This window comes from Ranitomeya variabilis, chromosome 2 (assembly GCF_051348905.1).
Source record: "Ranitomeya variabilis isolate aRanVar5 chromosome 2, aRanVar5.hap1, whole genome shotgun sequence".
Taxonomy (NCBI): Eukaryota; Metazoa; Chordata; class Amphibia; order Anura; family Dendrobatidae; genus Ranitomeya; species Ranitomeya variabilis.
The window spans coordinates 1,039,096,316-1,039,110,277 of record NC_135233.1 but is presented as its reverse complement, the minus strand read 5'-3'; the positions used below and the strand labels follow the sequence as shown (position 1 = coordinate 1,039,110,277).

General features: G+C 50.2%; 1 protein-coding gene across 1 annotated transcript in view; it reads right to left on the bottom strand.

Annotated features, from left to right (window-relative positions):
- Positions 1 to 4,827, bottom strand: part of TAF1B (TATA-box binding protein associated factor, RNA polymerase I subunit B) — a 128,401-nt gene extending 123,574 nt beyond the window's left edge. Inside the window, exon 1 of the mRNA XM_077291418.1 lies at positions 4,657 to 4,827. Within this exon, the coding sequence (XP_077147533.1) occupies positions 4,657 to 4,674 (18 nt within the window). The 5' untranslated portion in view covers positions 4,675 to 4,827. The remainder of the gene's footprint in view (positions 1 to 4,656) is intronic.
- Positions 4,828 to 13,962: the final 9,135 nt, after the last annotated feature.

The window sequence follows — 13,962 nt, the reverse complement described above, 5'->3', positions numbered from 1 at the left end:
CATGATCAAGGGCTTCCGTGTAGTGCAGGACAGTAGTGCAGTGCTGTTTGTCATCATGCTGGAGGAGGGTAAGCTTTTGTGTGAGGTCAGGAGGGGTTTGGGTGGATGTAGCAGAGCCGGGTGTGCACGAGGTGTACGGAGCGGAGCCGGGTGTGCACGAGGTGTACGGAGCGGAGCCGGGTGTGCACGAGGTGTACGGAGCGGAGCCGGGTGTGCACGAGGTGTACGGAGCGGAGCCGGGTGTGCACGAGGTGTACGGAGCGGAGCCGGGTGTGCACGAGGTGTACGGAGCGGAGCCGGGTGTGCACGAGGTGTACGGAGCGGAGCCGGGTGTGCACGAGGTGTACGGAGCGGAGCCGGGTGTGCACGAGGTGTACGGAGCGGAGCCGTGTGTGCACGAGGTGTACGGAGCGGAGCCGTGTGTGCACGAGGTGTACGGAGCGGAGCCGTGTGTGCACGAGGTGTACGGAGCGGAGCCGTGTGTGCACGAGGTGTACGGAGCGGAGCCGTGTGTGCACGAGGTGTACGGAGCGGAGCCGTGTGTGCACGAGGTGTACGGAGCGGAGCCGTGTGTGCACGAGGTGTACGGAGCGGAGCCGTGTGTGCACGAGGTGTACGGAGCGGAGCCGTGTGTGCACGAGGTGTACGGAGCGGAGCCGTGTGTGCACGAGGTGTACGGAGCGGAGCCGTGTGTGCACGAGGTGTACGGAGCGGAGCCGTGTGTGCACGAGGTGTACGGAGCGGAGCCGTGTGTGCACGAGGTGTACGGAGCGGAGCCGTGTGTGCACGAGGTGTACGGAGCGGAGCCGTGTGTGCACGAGGTGTACGGAGCGGAGCCGTGTGTGCACGAGGTGTACGGAGCGGAGCCGTGTGTGCACGAGGTGTACGGAGCGGAGCCGTGTGTGCACGAGGTGTACGGAGCGGAGCCGTGTGTGCACGAGGTGTACGGAGCGGAGCCGTGTGTGCACGAGGTGTACGGAGCGGAGCCGTGTGTGCACGAGGTGTACGGAGCGGAGCCGTGTGTGCACGAGGTGTACGGAGCGGAGCCGTGTGTGCACGAGGTGTACGGAGCGGAGCCGTGTGTGCACGAGGTGTACGGAGCGGAGCCGTGTGTGCACGAGGTGTACGGAGCGGAGCCGTGTGTGCACGAGGTGTACGGAGCGGAGCCGTGTGTGCACGAGGTGTACGGAGCGGAGCCGTGTGTGCACGAGGTGTACGGAGCGGAGCCGTGTGTGCACGAGGTGTACGGAGCGGAGCCGTGTGTGCACGAGGTGTACGGAGCGGAGCCGTGTGTGCACGAGGTGTACGGAGCGGAGCCGTGTGTGCACGAGGTGTACGGAGCGGAGCCGTGTGTGCACGAGGTGTACGGAGCGGAGCCGTGTGTGCACGAGGTGTACGGAGCGGAGCCGTGTGTGCACGAGGTGTACGGAGCGGAGCCGTGTGTGCACGAGGTGTACGGAGCGGAGCCGTGTGTGCACGAGGTGTACGGAGCGGAGCCGTGTGTGCACGAGGTGTACGGAGCGGAGCCGTGTGTGCACGAGGTGTACGGAGCGGAGCCGTGTGTGCACGAGGTGTACGGAGCGGAGCCGTGTGTGCACGAGGTGTACGGAGCGGAGCCGTGTGTGCACGAGGTGTACGGAGCGGAGCCGTGTGTGCACGAGGTGTACGGAGCGGAGCCGTGTGTGCACGAGGTGTACGGAGCGGAGCCGTGTGTGCACGAGGTGTACGGAGCGGAGCCGTGTGTGCACGAGGTGTACGGAGCGGAGCCGTGTGTGCACGAGGTGTACGGAGCGGAGCCGTGTGTGCACGAGGTGTACGGAGCGGAGCCGTGTGTGCACGAGGTGTACGGAGCGGAGCCGTGTGTGCACGAGGTGTACGGAGCGGAGCCGTGTGTGCACGAGGTGTACGGAGCGGAGCCGTGTGTGCACGAGGTGTACGGAGCGGAGCCGGGTGTGCACGAGGTGTCGCATCTCTGCTTCAGGAAAATGGCCGCCGCGATCTCCATCTGGGCACGCGCGGCATCCTGCGGCCATTTTCCTGAAGCCGCGGCCAGTAGAGCGCCGCTTCTGCGCACGCGCGGCCAAAGGAAGATGGCCGCCCCCACCGATCACCAATGAAATGTCACACATCACGCTATTTTCCCTCCCCTGTGCAGTGGATTCGGGACCTTGGGCATGCGCACACCACTACGCCACCAACGGAAAACTAAGCAAGATCTGGGGGAAGACACCACGCCCATCTGACCAGACCAGCCTGATTGACAGGCGAAAACGACTACTTTGGTAACGTATTTCGGCAGCATAGGTGGGGAATCGGGGTCCACAAAATACACTATTGCAATGCACAGCTCAGGCCCTATTTAACAGTATTTTTATCTCATACGGAAAAAACGGGGTGACAGGTTCCCTTTAAGAGAAAGCCAAAATAACCCCGGGACAGAAGGCGAGAGCAGGGGGGAGGTGCGGGACAGAGCCGCTTTAGGCTAGTTTCACACTAGCGTTAATTGCAATACGTCGCAAATGCGTCGTTTTGCCGAAAATACGCATCCAGCAAAAGTTCTTGCTGGATACGTTTTTTCGTCATAGACTAACATTAGCGACGCATTTGCGACGCATTGCCAAACGTCGCGTCCGTTTTGCGACGCTTGGGCGTGTGGTAGTGGACCGTCGGGAGAAAAAAACCTTACATGTAACGTTTTTTGCTCCCGACGGTCCACTTTTTCCGACCGCGCATGCGCGGCCGGAACTCCGCCCCCACCTCCCCGCACCTCACAATGGGGCAGCGGATGCGTGGGAAAAATGCATCCGCTGCCCCCGTTGTGCGGCGGAGACCACACTAGCGTCGGGAACGTCGGCCCGACGCACAGCGACGGGTTGTTCCCGACGCTAGTGTGAAACTAGCCTTAGTCAGGAGAAGCTGAGGAGCTGCAGCCGGTTTACATCAGCCACCCCTGTACCAGAGAGGAGATTGTGAGTTGTGTATATGAGCTGGTATCTCTGGTGTGTGTGTGTGTGTGTGTGTGTGTGTGTGTGTGTGTGTGTGTGGTATCTGTAGTGTGTGTGTGATAACTGTAGTATGTGTGTGATATCTGTAGTATGATGTGTGTGTGTGTGATATCTGTAGTGTGTGTATGTGTGTGTGTGTGTGTGTGTGTGTGTGTGATATCTGTAGTGTGTGTGTGTGTGTTATCTGTAGTGTGTGTGTGTGTGTGATATCTGTAGTATGATGTGTGTGTGTGTGATATCTGTAGTATGTCTGTGTGTGTGTGATATCTGTAGTGTGTGTGTGTGATAACTGTAGTATGTGTGTGATATCTGTAATATGATGTGTGTGATATCTGTAGTGTGTGTAATAACATGTGTGTGTGTGTGTGTGTGATATCTGTAGTATGATGTGTGTGTGTGATATCTGTAGTGTGTGTGTGATATCTGTAGTATGTGTGTGTGTGAGGCAGCGGCGTAACTACTACGGTCGCAGCTGCAAGCGGCTCTGGCAGGTCAGGGGGCCGTGAGTCCCCTTGAGCCTGTCTCCCTTATGCTTGTGTCCCCATGTGCCAGTCTCCCTTGCCCATTAGTCCCTGTGTGTCCCCATGTGCCTGTCTCCCTTGTCCCCTTATGCTTGTGTCCCTTGTCCCCGTGTGCCAGTCTCCCTTGCCCATTAGTCCCTGTGTGTCTCCTTGAGCCTGTCTCCCTTATGCTTGTGTCCCCGTGTGCCAGTCTCCCTTGCCCATTAGTCCCTGTGTGTCCCCATGTGCCTGTCTCCTATGTCCCCTTGTGCTTGTGTCAGTCTCCTTTGTCCCCTTGTGCTTGTGTCAGTCTCCTTTGCCCACTAGTCCCTGTGTGTCAGTCTCCCTTTCCCACTTGTCCCTGTGTGTCCCCTTGTGCTTGTATCCCTTGTCCCCTTGTGTCAGTCTCTTGCTCACTAGTCCCTATGTGTCCCCTTGTGCCTGTCTCCCTTGTCCCCGTGTGTCAGTCTCCCTTGCCCACTAGTCCCCTTGTATCAGTCTCCCTTGCCCACTATTCCCCGTGTGTCAGTCTCCCTTGCCCACTAGTCCGTGTCCCCGTGTGCCAGTCTCTCTTGTCCACTAGTCCCCGTGTGCCCTTTGTGTCAGTCTCCCTTGCCCACTTGTGTCAGTCTCCCTTGCCCACTAGACCCCTTGTATCCTTCTCCCCTGCCTCCTAGCCCCCATGTGTCCCCTAGTGCCTGTCTTCCTTGCCCCCTTGTTCCCTCTCCTCTGCCCCCTCGTCACCATTTGCTCGTGTCTTTGTCACTGCCCCTGTATGGAGGGGCTGCATTATACTATGAGGGGGGCTGCATTGTATTCTATGGGGCTTACATTGAATTTTATGGCGGGGGGGGCCCCATTTGGAAGTTCGCACCGGGGCCCATAACTTTGTAGTTACGCCACTGCCTCGCACCCTCACGGGAGGGGACACTCCGCCCTCGTATCTCTAGAGGTGAGGCCGTATTCCAGGCCCCGGGCTGTGATGTGACGCATGGGTTACAACACTGCTCTGTGCAGGGTGACGCTGCGCACCACACACGGCCTCACACGCTCACGCTCTCCGCCTGCCTAGTGATATAAGGGAACCATGCACGCACGTGACACCAGTTCGCGGCGCTCAACAATGACGTCACTGGCTGCGCTGCCCTTACCGCGTCCTCCTCCTCCATGATGCCTTAAACCGAGTCCTCCTCCACCTCACAGTGTGTACACGAGCCTAGAGACCGCCGCTCCCATCACCGAGCGCCGGGCGGCGCCACCGAGTGTTTTCTCCACCGGTCGCTTACATTTAGGCGCGACTTCCGCCAGGTTCCCTGAGCCACGTGACGACTATGGCCAATCACTGCAGCCAGCTGGGAGGGGCTTCTTGCTGTGTGGTCTCCTCTGAGCAGACACACGTGCACAGCACTGCAGCCCCCGGGAGGTCTGTGTCCGCGGCTCTGGCCCTGCTGCACACTGGGCGGCTGTGCCGCAACATGTGAGTGCGGTCATTTCTGCGCAATGTGGCTGCATGTCTGCGCACCCCGCTCTGTCACATCTGCTGCCGTGCTCCTGGGAGACATTGCGCTAAATCTCCTCGGATGGGCGGCATCTGCCGGGGAAGAGTCCGCCAGCGCCCACACTCGCCTGCGAGACTGCTGGAGGAACCTGTGCATTGGGCTTGTATAGTGGTCAAAAACATCCTTTTTCAACCGTCTTGTAACCCTGATAATTATATGTGCGCATACATACTAATATATATATATATATATATATATATATATATATATATATATATATATATCCAGGTTGTACACTAGAATTTTTAAAGCAAGAAAAGAAAAAAAAATACTAAAAAATAAATTTATTATTATAGCGCCATTTATGCCATAGTGCTTTACATGTGAAAAGGGGAATCCATAATGACCAGACCTATTCCTGGTGGGTTTTTTAACCTTCCCATAGTGAGCTGGACACGAGCTAGGGTAGGTGCAGACGGTCAGTACTCGGCAGCGTTTTGGATGCAGCACATATCCGCGGCGTCCTTAGAGCCGCCGGAATTTGAATGCAGGCAATTCCACATGTGATCACTGAACCGTTCGGAATCACCGCGTCCTATACATTGTACGGGTGACATTTATCTTGCGGAGATGGCGCGTCTCTGCACGAAAAATTGATATGCTGCTTTCTGGAACGACGCGCCACATGTCAGTCTCCGCAGGAAAGGTGCCGGTGCATGCATAATGGACATGGGGTTTCTTGAAATCTCATCCACAATGCTGTAACATCTGGACGCTGCACAAGTAATAATAATTTTTATTTATATAGCGCCAACATATTCCGCAGCACTTTACAATTAAGCGGGGACATGTACAAACAATAAATTCAGTACGAGTTAAGCCAATTTAAACAGTGACATTAGGGGTGAGGTCCCTGCTCGCAAGCTTACAATCTACAAGGAAATGGGGGGACACAATAGGTGAAAAGTGCTTGTTATTTCAGGTCTGGCAATTATAATACATAGGGATTTTCATATAAAGCTGCATGATCCGGTCATCAGCCCGTGTGTTTAAGTGCAATAGTCAAGTATCAAGTGCAGTTATCGTGTGCATGGAGGGTGTGGAGACAGATGAATAGTAGGGTGCAGATTCAGAGTAATATTTGGAAGGAGGGAACAGGGCAAAGTTAGTTTACTGAGTAGTTGATGTGGTAGGCTTGTTTGAAGAGATGGGTTTTTAGAGCGCACTTGAATAGGTCGGGGCTAGGTATCAGTCTGATCGTCTGGGGAAGTGCATTCCAGAGAGCTGGCGCAGCACGAGAGAAGTGTTGGGAGACGGAGGTGTGAGGTTCGGATTACAGGGGATGTTAGTCTTAGGTCATTTGTAGAACGGAGGGCACGTGTAGGGCGATAGACATGAGAGAGGAGATATAAGGCGGTGCAGAACTGTGGAGAGCTTTGTGGGTGAGAGAGATGAGTTTATACTGGACCCTGTAGTGAATGGGTAGCCAGTGTAATGACTGGCACAAGATGGAGGCATCAGTGAAGCGGCTGGACAGATGTATGACTGGCTGCAGCATTCAAGATGGATTGGAGAGGAGAAAGTTTGGTAAGAGGGAGACCGATTAGAAGAGAGTTGCAGTAGTCCAGACGAGAATGAATAAGAGCGACAGTAAGGCCGGCGTCACACTCAGCGTAAGACAATACAGTCCATTTTTTACGGCCGTAATACGGCCGTACTACGGAGAAATGTTCCCAAAATAGTGATCCGTAGTCAGGGTGTGTCAGCGTATTTTGCGCATGGCATCCTCCGTATGTAATCCGTATGGCATCCGTACTGCGATATTTTCTCGCAGGCTTGCAAAACCGACATCTAATGGATTTATGTGCTTAAATGTTCAGGAAAACATATATACAGTGTATATATATATATATATATGTCATTGAGACACATATATATATATTCTGTATATTAACTTCAGCGCGATGTATGTGAAAAGCCGGTAATTCAATTGCCGGCTTTTCATTTCTCCTTCCCAAACCCGACAGGATATGAGACATGGTTTACATACAGTAAACCATCTCATATCCCCTTTTTTTTTTGCATATTCCACACTACTAATGTTAGTAGTGTGTATGTGCAAAATTTGGGTGCTGTAGCTGCTAAAATAAAGGGTTAAATCACGGGAAAAATTGGCGTGGGCTCCCGCGCAATTTTCTCCGCCAGAGCGGTAAAGCCGGTGACTGAGGGCAGATATTAATAGCCTAGAGAGGGACCATGGTTATTGGCCCCCCCGTGGCTAAAAACATCTTCCCCAGCCACCCCAGAAAAGGCACATCTGGAAGATGCGCCTATTCTGGCACTTGGCCACTCTCTTCCCACTCCCGTGTAGCGGTGGGATATGGGGTAATGAAGGGTTAATGCCACCTTGCTATTGTAAGGTGACATTAAGCCAGATTAATAATGGAGAGGCGTCAATTATGTCACCTATCCATTATTAATCCAATTGTATGAAAGGGTTAAAAAACACGCATTATTAAAAATTATTTTAATGAAATAAACACAGCGGTTGTTTTAATATTTTATTGCTCTCTCAATCCACCTAAGACCCTCGCTTGGCAAAATAATAAACCCACAATATACATACCCTCTGATGAACCGTCACGTCCCACGAGGTAATCCATCTGAAGGGGTTAAAATATTTTACAAGCAGGAGCCCTGCTAATGCAGCTGTGCTTGTAAGCCCCGGCGAATGAAGGAAATGTAGGTCAATTACCTATAGTTACCTTCAGTCGCGGTGAGTGGTGACCACTGGTGAGAGAGACTGCAGGATATGTGAAGGAATGGGGTCACTGTTGCAGCTTGGAAACTTCTTCTGAAACAGGCTCAAAGATGTCTAGTGAGCTTGAGGTGCGGCAGGGAAGGGGATCCAGGCACTGAGGAGATTGCGCTGAGATATCCTGATGGATGTGGTTGATTTTTTCTAAGAAATAAGTGGCCAGATCCTCACCGCTGAGGTTGGTGATGGGGGCCTGTACTTTAGGTTTCAGGAGGGAGTTTAAGGTTTCAAAAAGTCATTTTGGGTTGTTGGATAGTGAGGTGATGAGGGTGGTGAAGTAGGATTTGTTTGGCCAGAAAAAGGGCAGAGTTATAGGTTTGGAGCATGAACTTATAGTGGATGAAGTCTTCTGCTAAGGGCTCATTTCCACATGCGAGTCACACGTCCGTATCTCGCATGTGGAAACCAAGCCCTGGCGCCGGCACTTTGGAGCGGAGCTGTGCAGCTCCATGTGTTCCTATGCGGCCGCACGCTCCGCTCCTCAGTGCCGGCTCCACAGCTTGGTTTCCACATGCGAGATACGGACGTGTGCCTCGCATGTGGAAATGAGCCCTTAGAGAGATTTTCTCCACTGCCGCTCTGCACACCTTGAGCAACGCTGGAGAAAGCGTGTTTGCATAGTGTGCCAGGGCTGCCGTTGTCTGTGTCGGGTCTTTCTGCGTGTAGAAGGTGCTGCTTCATCTAGGGCATTCTTCAGTGTATTATTGAAGTGTGACAATGCTAAGTCTGGACAGGAGAGGGAGGAGATGGGGGCTAGAGATGTGTGGAGATTGTCCATAAGCTGCTGGGTATTAATGGAAGGTGTATTCTGATAAGTGTGGTAAGTACACAGCGTCCAACCGCAGCGTATACTGACGGTGTGTGCCTACCCTCAAAGAATGCACAGGTCACTTCTTTTAGGTCACGTTCACACACTCAGTATTTAGTCAGTTTTTTACCTCAGTTTTTGTAAGCCAAAACCAGGTGAGGAAAAGTATAATAGAAACACGTCACCACTAGTGTTGAGCGATACCTTCCGATATGCAAAGGTATCGGTATCGGATTGGATCGGCCGATACCCAAAAAATATCGGATATCGCCGATACCGATACCCGATACCAATGCATATCAATGGGACACAAAATATCGGAATGGTTCCCAGGGTCTGAAGGAGAGGAAACTCTCCTTCAGGCCCTGGGATCCATATTCATGTATAAAATAAAGAATAAAAATAAAAAATATTGATATACTCACCCTTCGGACGGCCCCTGAATCTCATCGGTCCAAGCGTCTGCCTCCGTTCCTAAGAATGCAGAGTGAAGGACCTTCGATGACGTCGCGGCTTGTGATTGGTCGCGTGACCGCTCATGTGACCGCTCACGCGACCAATCACAAGCCGCGACGTCATCGCAAGTCCTACACTCACTGCATTCTTAGGAACGGAGGCTGCCGGTTACATCGCTAAGGTCCAGGGTCCGCCGGAGGGGTGAGTATATCCATATTTTTTATTCTTTATTTTTTACATGAATATGGATCCCAGGGCCTGAAGGAGAGTTTCCTCTCCTCCAGACCCTGGGAACCATACACTGGGAACTTCCGATTTCCGATATCACAAAAATATCGGAACTTGGTATCGGAATTCCGATACAGCAAATATCGTCCGATACCCGATACTTGCGGTATCGGAATGCTCAACACTAGTCACCACTTCTGTATTTATCAGAAGTGCTGAATCCGGCTGTCATCCCTTCTCCCCTGCTCTGCCGACGAGCAGGGGAGAATGAATGAAAGAAAGACCCGATGTGGGGTCCCCCTATGTTTTTCAACCAACCTGGCAAAACTCACAGGTGTGGGCTGCTATTCTCAGGCTGGTAAGGGGCCATGGATATGGCCCCCCGAGCCTAAAAACAGCAGCCGCCCAGAAAAGGCGCATCTATTAGATGCGCCAATTCTGGAGCTTTGCCTGGTTCTTCCGACTTGCTCTGTAGCAGTGGTAAGTGGGGTAATGAGGGGTTAATGTCACCTTCCTATTGTAAGGTGACATGAAGCCAGCTTAGTAATGGAGATGTATCAATAAGACGCCTATCCATTACTAATCGTATAGTTGATAAAGGGTTAATAAAACACAGTAAGAATAAAGTATTTTAATGAAATCATACACAACAAAGTTTCCCATCTTTATTAGTCTGCCATTCCAAGTGAAGCCCTCGATCTCCTGTAAAAAAAAAAAAAAAGTCTAAATAATAAACCAACAATGTACCCATACCTGTTCGGCGTACAGTCAGTCCCACACAGTAATCCATTTCTAGGGGAATGTACAGTTTACAACCGGGAGCTCTGCTAATGCGACCGCCACCGGCTGTAAACTACTGGGGAATGAATGAGGCCGCCGTCACACATGCGAGTTTTACGGACGTAAGAGCGCAGAAACTACGTGCGTAAAACTCGCATAACATACGGCACAATGCTTCTCAATGGGTCTCGTCCTATCAGCCGTATATTACGGATCCGTAATATACGGCGTTCTACGGCCATACAAAATCGCAGCATGCTGCGTTTGTCAGCGTATTGCGCAAAAAAATCGCCAATGAAAGTCTATGGGGGCGAGAAAAATACGGATTCCACACGGACCAGCAGTGTGACTTGCGAGAAATACGCAGCGGTGTTGGTGAAAAGTCGGTAATTCAATTGCCGGCTTTTCATTTCTCCTGCCTAAACCCGACAGGATATGAGACATGGTTTACATACAGTAAACCATCTCATATCCCCTTTTTTTTTGCATATTCCACACTACTAATGTTAGTAGTGTGTGTATGCAAAACTTGGGCGCTGTAGCTGCTAAAATAAAGGGTTAAATGGAAAAAATTGGCGTGGGCTCCCGCGCAATTTTCTCCGCCAGAGTGGTAAAGCCAGTGACTGACGGCAGATATTAATAGCCAGGAGAGGGTCCATGGTTATTGGCCCCCCCCCGTGGCTAAAAACATCTGCCCCCAGCCTGTTATGAACTATACTTTTGGCCTCCCTCTTGTGGTCACTCGCGGTATGGCTCTTGTATACTCTTTCCCCAGGTTGGTAGTCACCTGGTTCGTTAACACTCTGGGTGTTTCTATTTAAACTTCCTGGAGTCTTAGTCCATTGCCTGGCATCCATGTAATCAGTCCTTGTCTGGTTGCTCTTGTCTACTGGTCCTGATTTTTGCAACATGAGCTAAGTCCTGCTTTCTTGTTTTTTGTTTATTTGTATTATTCTGTTTTTTGTCCAGCTTGTTCATAATGTGATTCCTGATTTTGCTGGAAGCTCTAAGGGGGCTGATATTCTCCCCCCATACCGTTAGTCGGTACGGGGGTTCTTGGATATTCAGCGTGGATATTTTTGTAGGGTTTTTCGCTGACCACATAAGTCCGCTTTCTATATTTCTGCTATTATTTAGTGGGCCTCTCTTTGCTGAATCTAGTTCATACTTACGTTTGTCCTTTCCTCTTACCTCACCGTTATTATTTGTTGGGGGCCTGTATCTACTTTGGGGTACCTTTCTCTGGAGGCAAGTGAGGTCTGTATTTTCTCTGAAAGGGTTAGTTAGATCTCCGGCTGGCGCGAGACGTCTAGAACCAACGTAGGTACGTTCCCCGGCTGCTATTAGTTGTGGGCTAGGATCAGGTATGTGGTCAGCTCAGTTACCACCTCCCTAAGAGCTAGTTTTTATTCATGCAGACTTTGCTGAAGACCCTGAGATCCTCTGCCATTAGGATCACAACACCAGCCACCCCAGAAAAGGCACATCTGGAAGATGCGCCTATTCTGGCACTTGGCCACTCTCTTCCCACTCCCTGTAGCGGTGGGATATGGGGTAATGAAGGGTTAATGCCACCTTGCTATTGTAAGGTGACATTAAGCCAGATTAATAATGGAGAGGCGTCAATTATGACACCTATCCATTATTAATCCAATTGTTTGAAAGGGTTAAAAGACACACACACATGATTTAAAAGTATTTTAATGAAATAAACAGCGGTTGTTTTAATATTTTATTGCTCTCTCAATCCATTTGCAGACCCTCGCTTGGCAAAACAATAAACGCACAAGATACATACCTTCTGCTGACCCGTCACATCCCACGAGGTAATCCATCTGAAGGGGTTAAAATAATTTACAAGCAGGAGCCCTGCAAATGCAGCTGTGCTCGTGCTTGTAATTCCCCGGCGAATGAAGGAAATGTAGGTCATTGACCTACATTTCCTTCAGTCGCGGTGATGCGCCCCTGCTGGATGTTCTCATGAACTGCAGCCTGGGAACTTTTTCCCACGCTCCAGGTCATATGAGGACATCCACCAGGGGGCGCATCACCGCGACTGAAGGAAATGTAGGTCAATGACCTACATTTCCTTCATTCCCCGGGGAATTACAAGCACGAGCACAGCTGCATTTGCAGGGCTCCTGCTTGTAAATTATTTTAACCCCTTCAGATGGATTACCTCGTGGGACGTGACGGGTCAGCAGAAGGTATGTATCTTGTGCGTTTATTGTTTTGCCAAGCGAGGGTCTGCAAATGGATTGAGAGACCAATAAAATATTAAAACAACCGCTGTGTTTATTTCATTAAAATACTTTTAAATCGTGTGTGTGTGTGTGTGTGTTTTTTAACCCTTTCAAACAATTGGATTAATAATGGATAGGTGACATAATTGACGCCTCTCCATTATTAATCTGGCTTAATGTCACCTTACAATAGCAAGGTGGCATTAACCCTTTATTACCCCATATCCCACTGCTACACGGGAGTGGGAAGAGAGTGGCCAAGTGCCAGAACAGGCGCATCTTCCAGATGTGCCTTTTCTGAGGTGGCTGGTGGCAGATGTTTTTAGCCACGGGGGGGCCAATAACCATGGACCCTCTCCTGGCTATTTAATATCTGCCGTCAGTCACTGGCTTTACCACTCTGGCGGAGAAAATTGCGCGGGAGCCCACGCCAATTGTTTCCGCCATTTAACCCTTTATTTTAGCAGCTACAGCACCCAAATTTTGCATACACACACTACTAACATTAGTAGTGTGGAATAGGCAAAAAAAAATGGGGATATGAGATGGCTTACTGTATGTAAACCATGTCTCATATCCTGTCGGGTTTGGGAAGGAGAAATGAAAAGCCGGCAATTGAATTACCGGCTTTTCACAGATATCGCGCTGTAGTAAATATAAATACAGACTATATATATATATATATATATATATATGTGTCTCAATGACATATATATATATATATATATATATATATATATATATATATATATATACTGTATATATGTTTTCCCGAACATTTGAGCACATAAATCCATTAGATGTCGGTTTTGCAAGCCTGCGAGAAAATATCGCAGTACAGATGCCATACGGATTACATACGGAGGATGCCATGCGCAAAATACGCTGACACACCCTGCCTACGGATCACTATTTTGGGAACATTTCTCCGTATTACGGCCGTAAAATACGGACCGTATTGTCTGACGCCGGCCTGAGAAGCAGCGAGCACAGACTCAGTAACTCACACCTGTGAGTTTTGCCAGGCTGGTTGAAAAACATAGGGGGGACCCCGCGTCAGGTTTTTCTTTTATTCATTCTCGCCGGCAGAGCACGGGAGAAGGGATGACAGCCGGATTCAGCACCACGCAGGGGAACAGCGCTTAGTTTAGACCCCCATGCCTGTCATTGTGATTTTCCTGTGAACGCCGGCTTGTGGCCGGCTTTGATAGATCTTAATTTTTGCTGCACATAGCAGGGCTGAAGCTCTGATGTCTATAGCACAGACGATCACAGCTTCAAGTCTCCTAAGCAAACTTGAACACAGTAAAAAAAAAAAGGTTTTAAAAATATTTTAAAAAAACACAAGTTCAAATAACCGCCCTTTTTAAAACAATAAATAAAATGCACATATTTGGTATCGCTTCGTTCTGAAATGTCCAATCCATCAAAATATAAAGTAAATTAAGCCCATTAGTAAACTGTGTAACAAGAAAAAAAAGTCAGAACCCCAGAATTAGTGGTATATAGCGTGTGCACTACTGATCGAATGGTGCTCAGGTAGGCTCCCACACCTTATTCCAAATAACAAAAAAACCTAGCACTCAACTTATGCTTAAGTGAAATTTAATAGTAGTACCCAATAA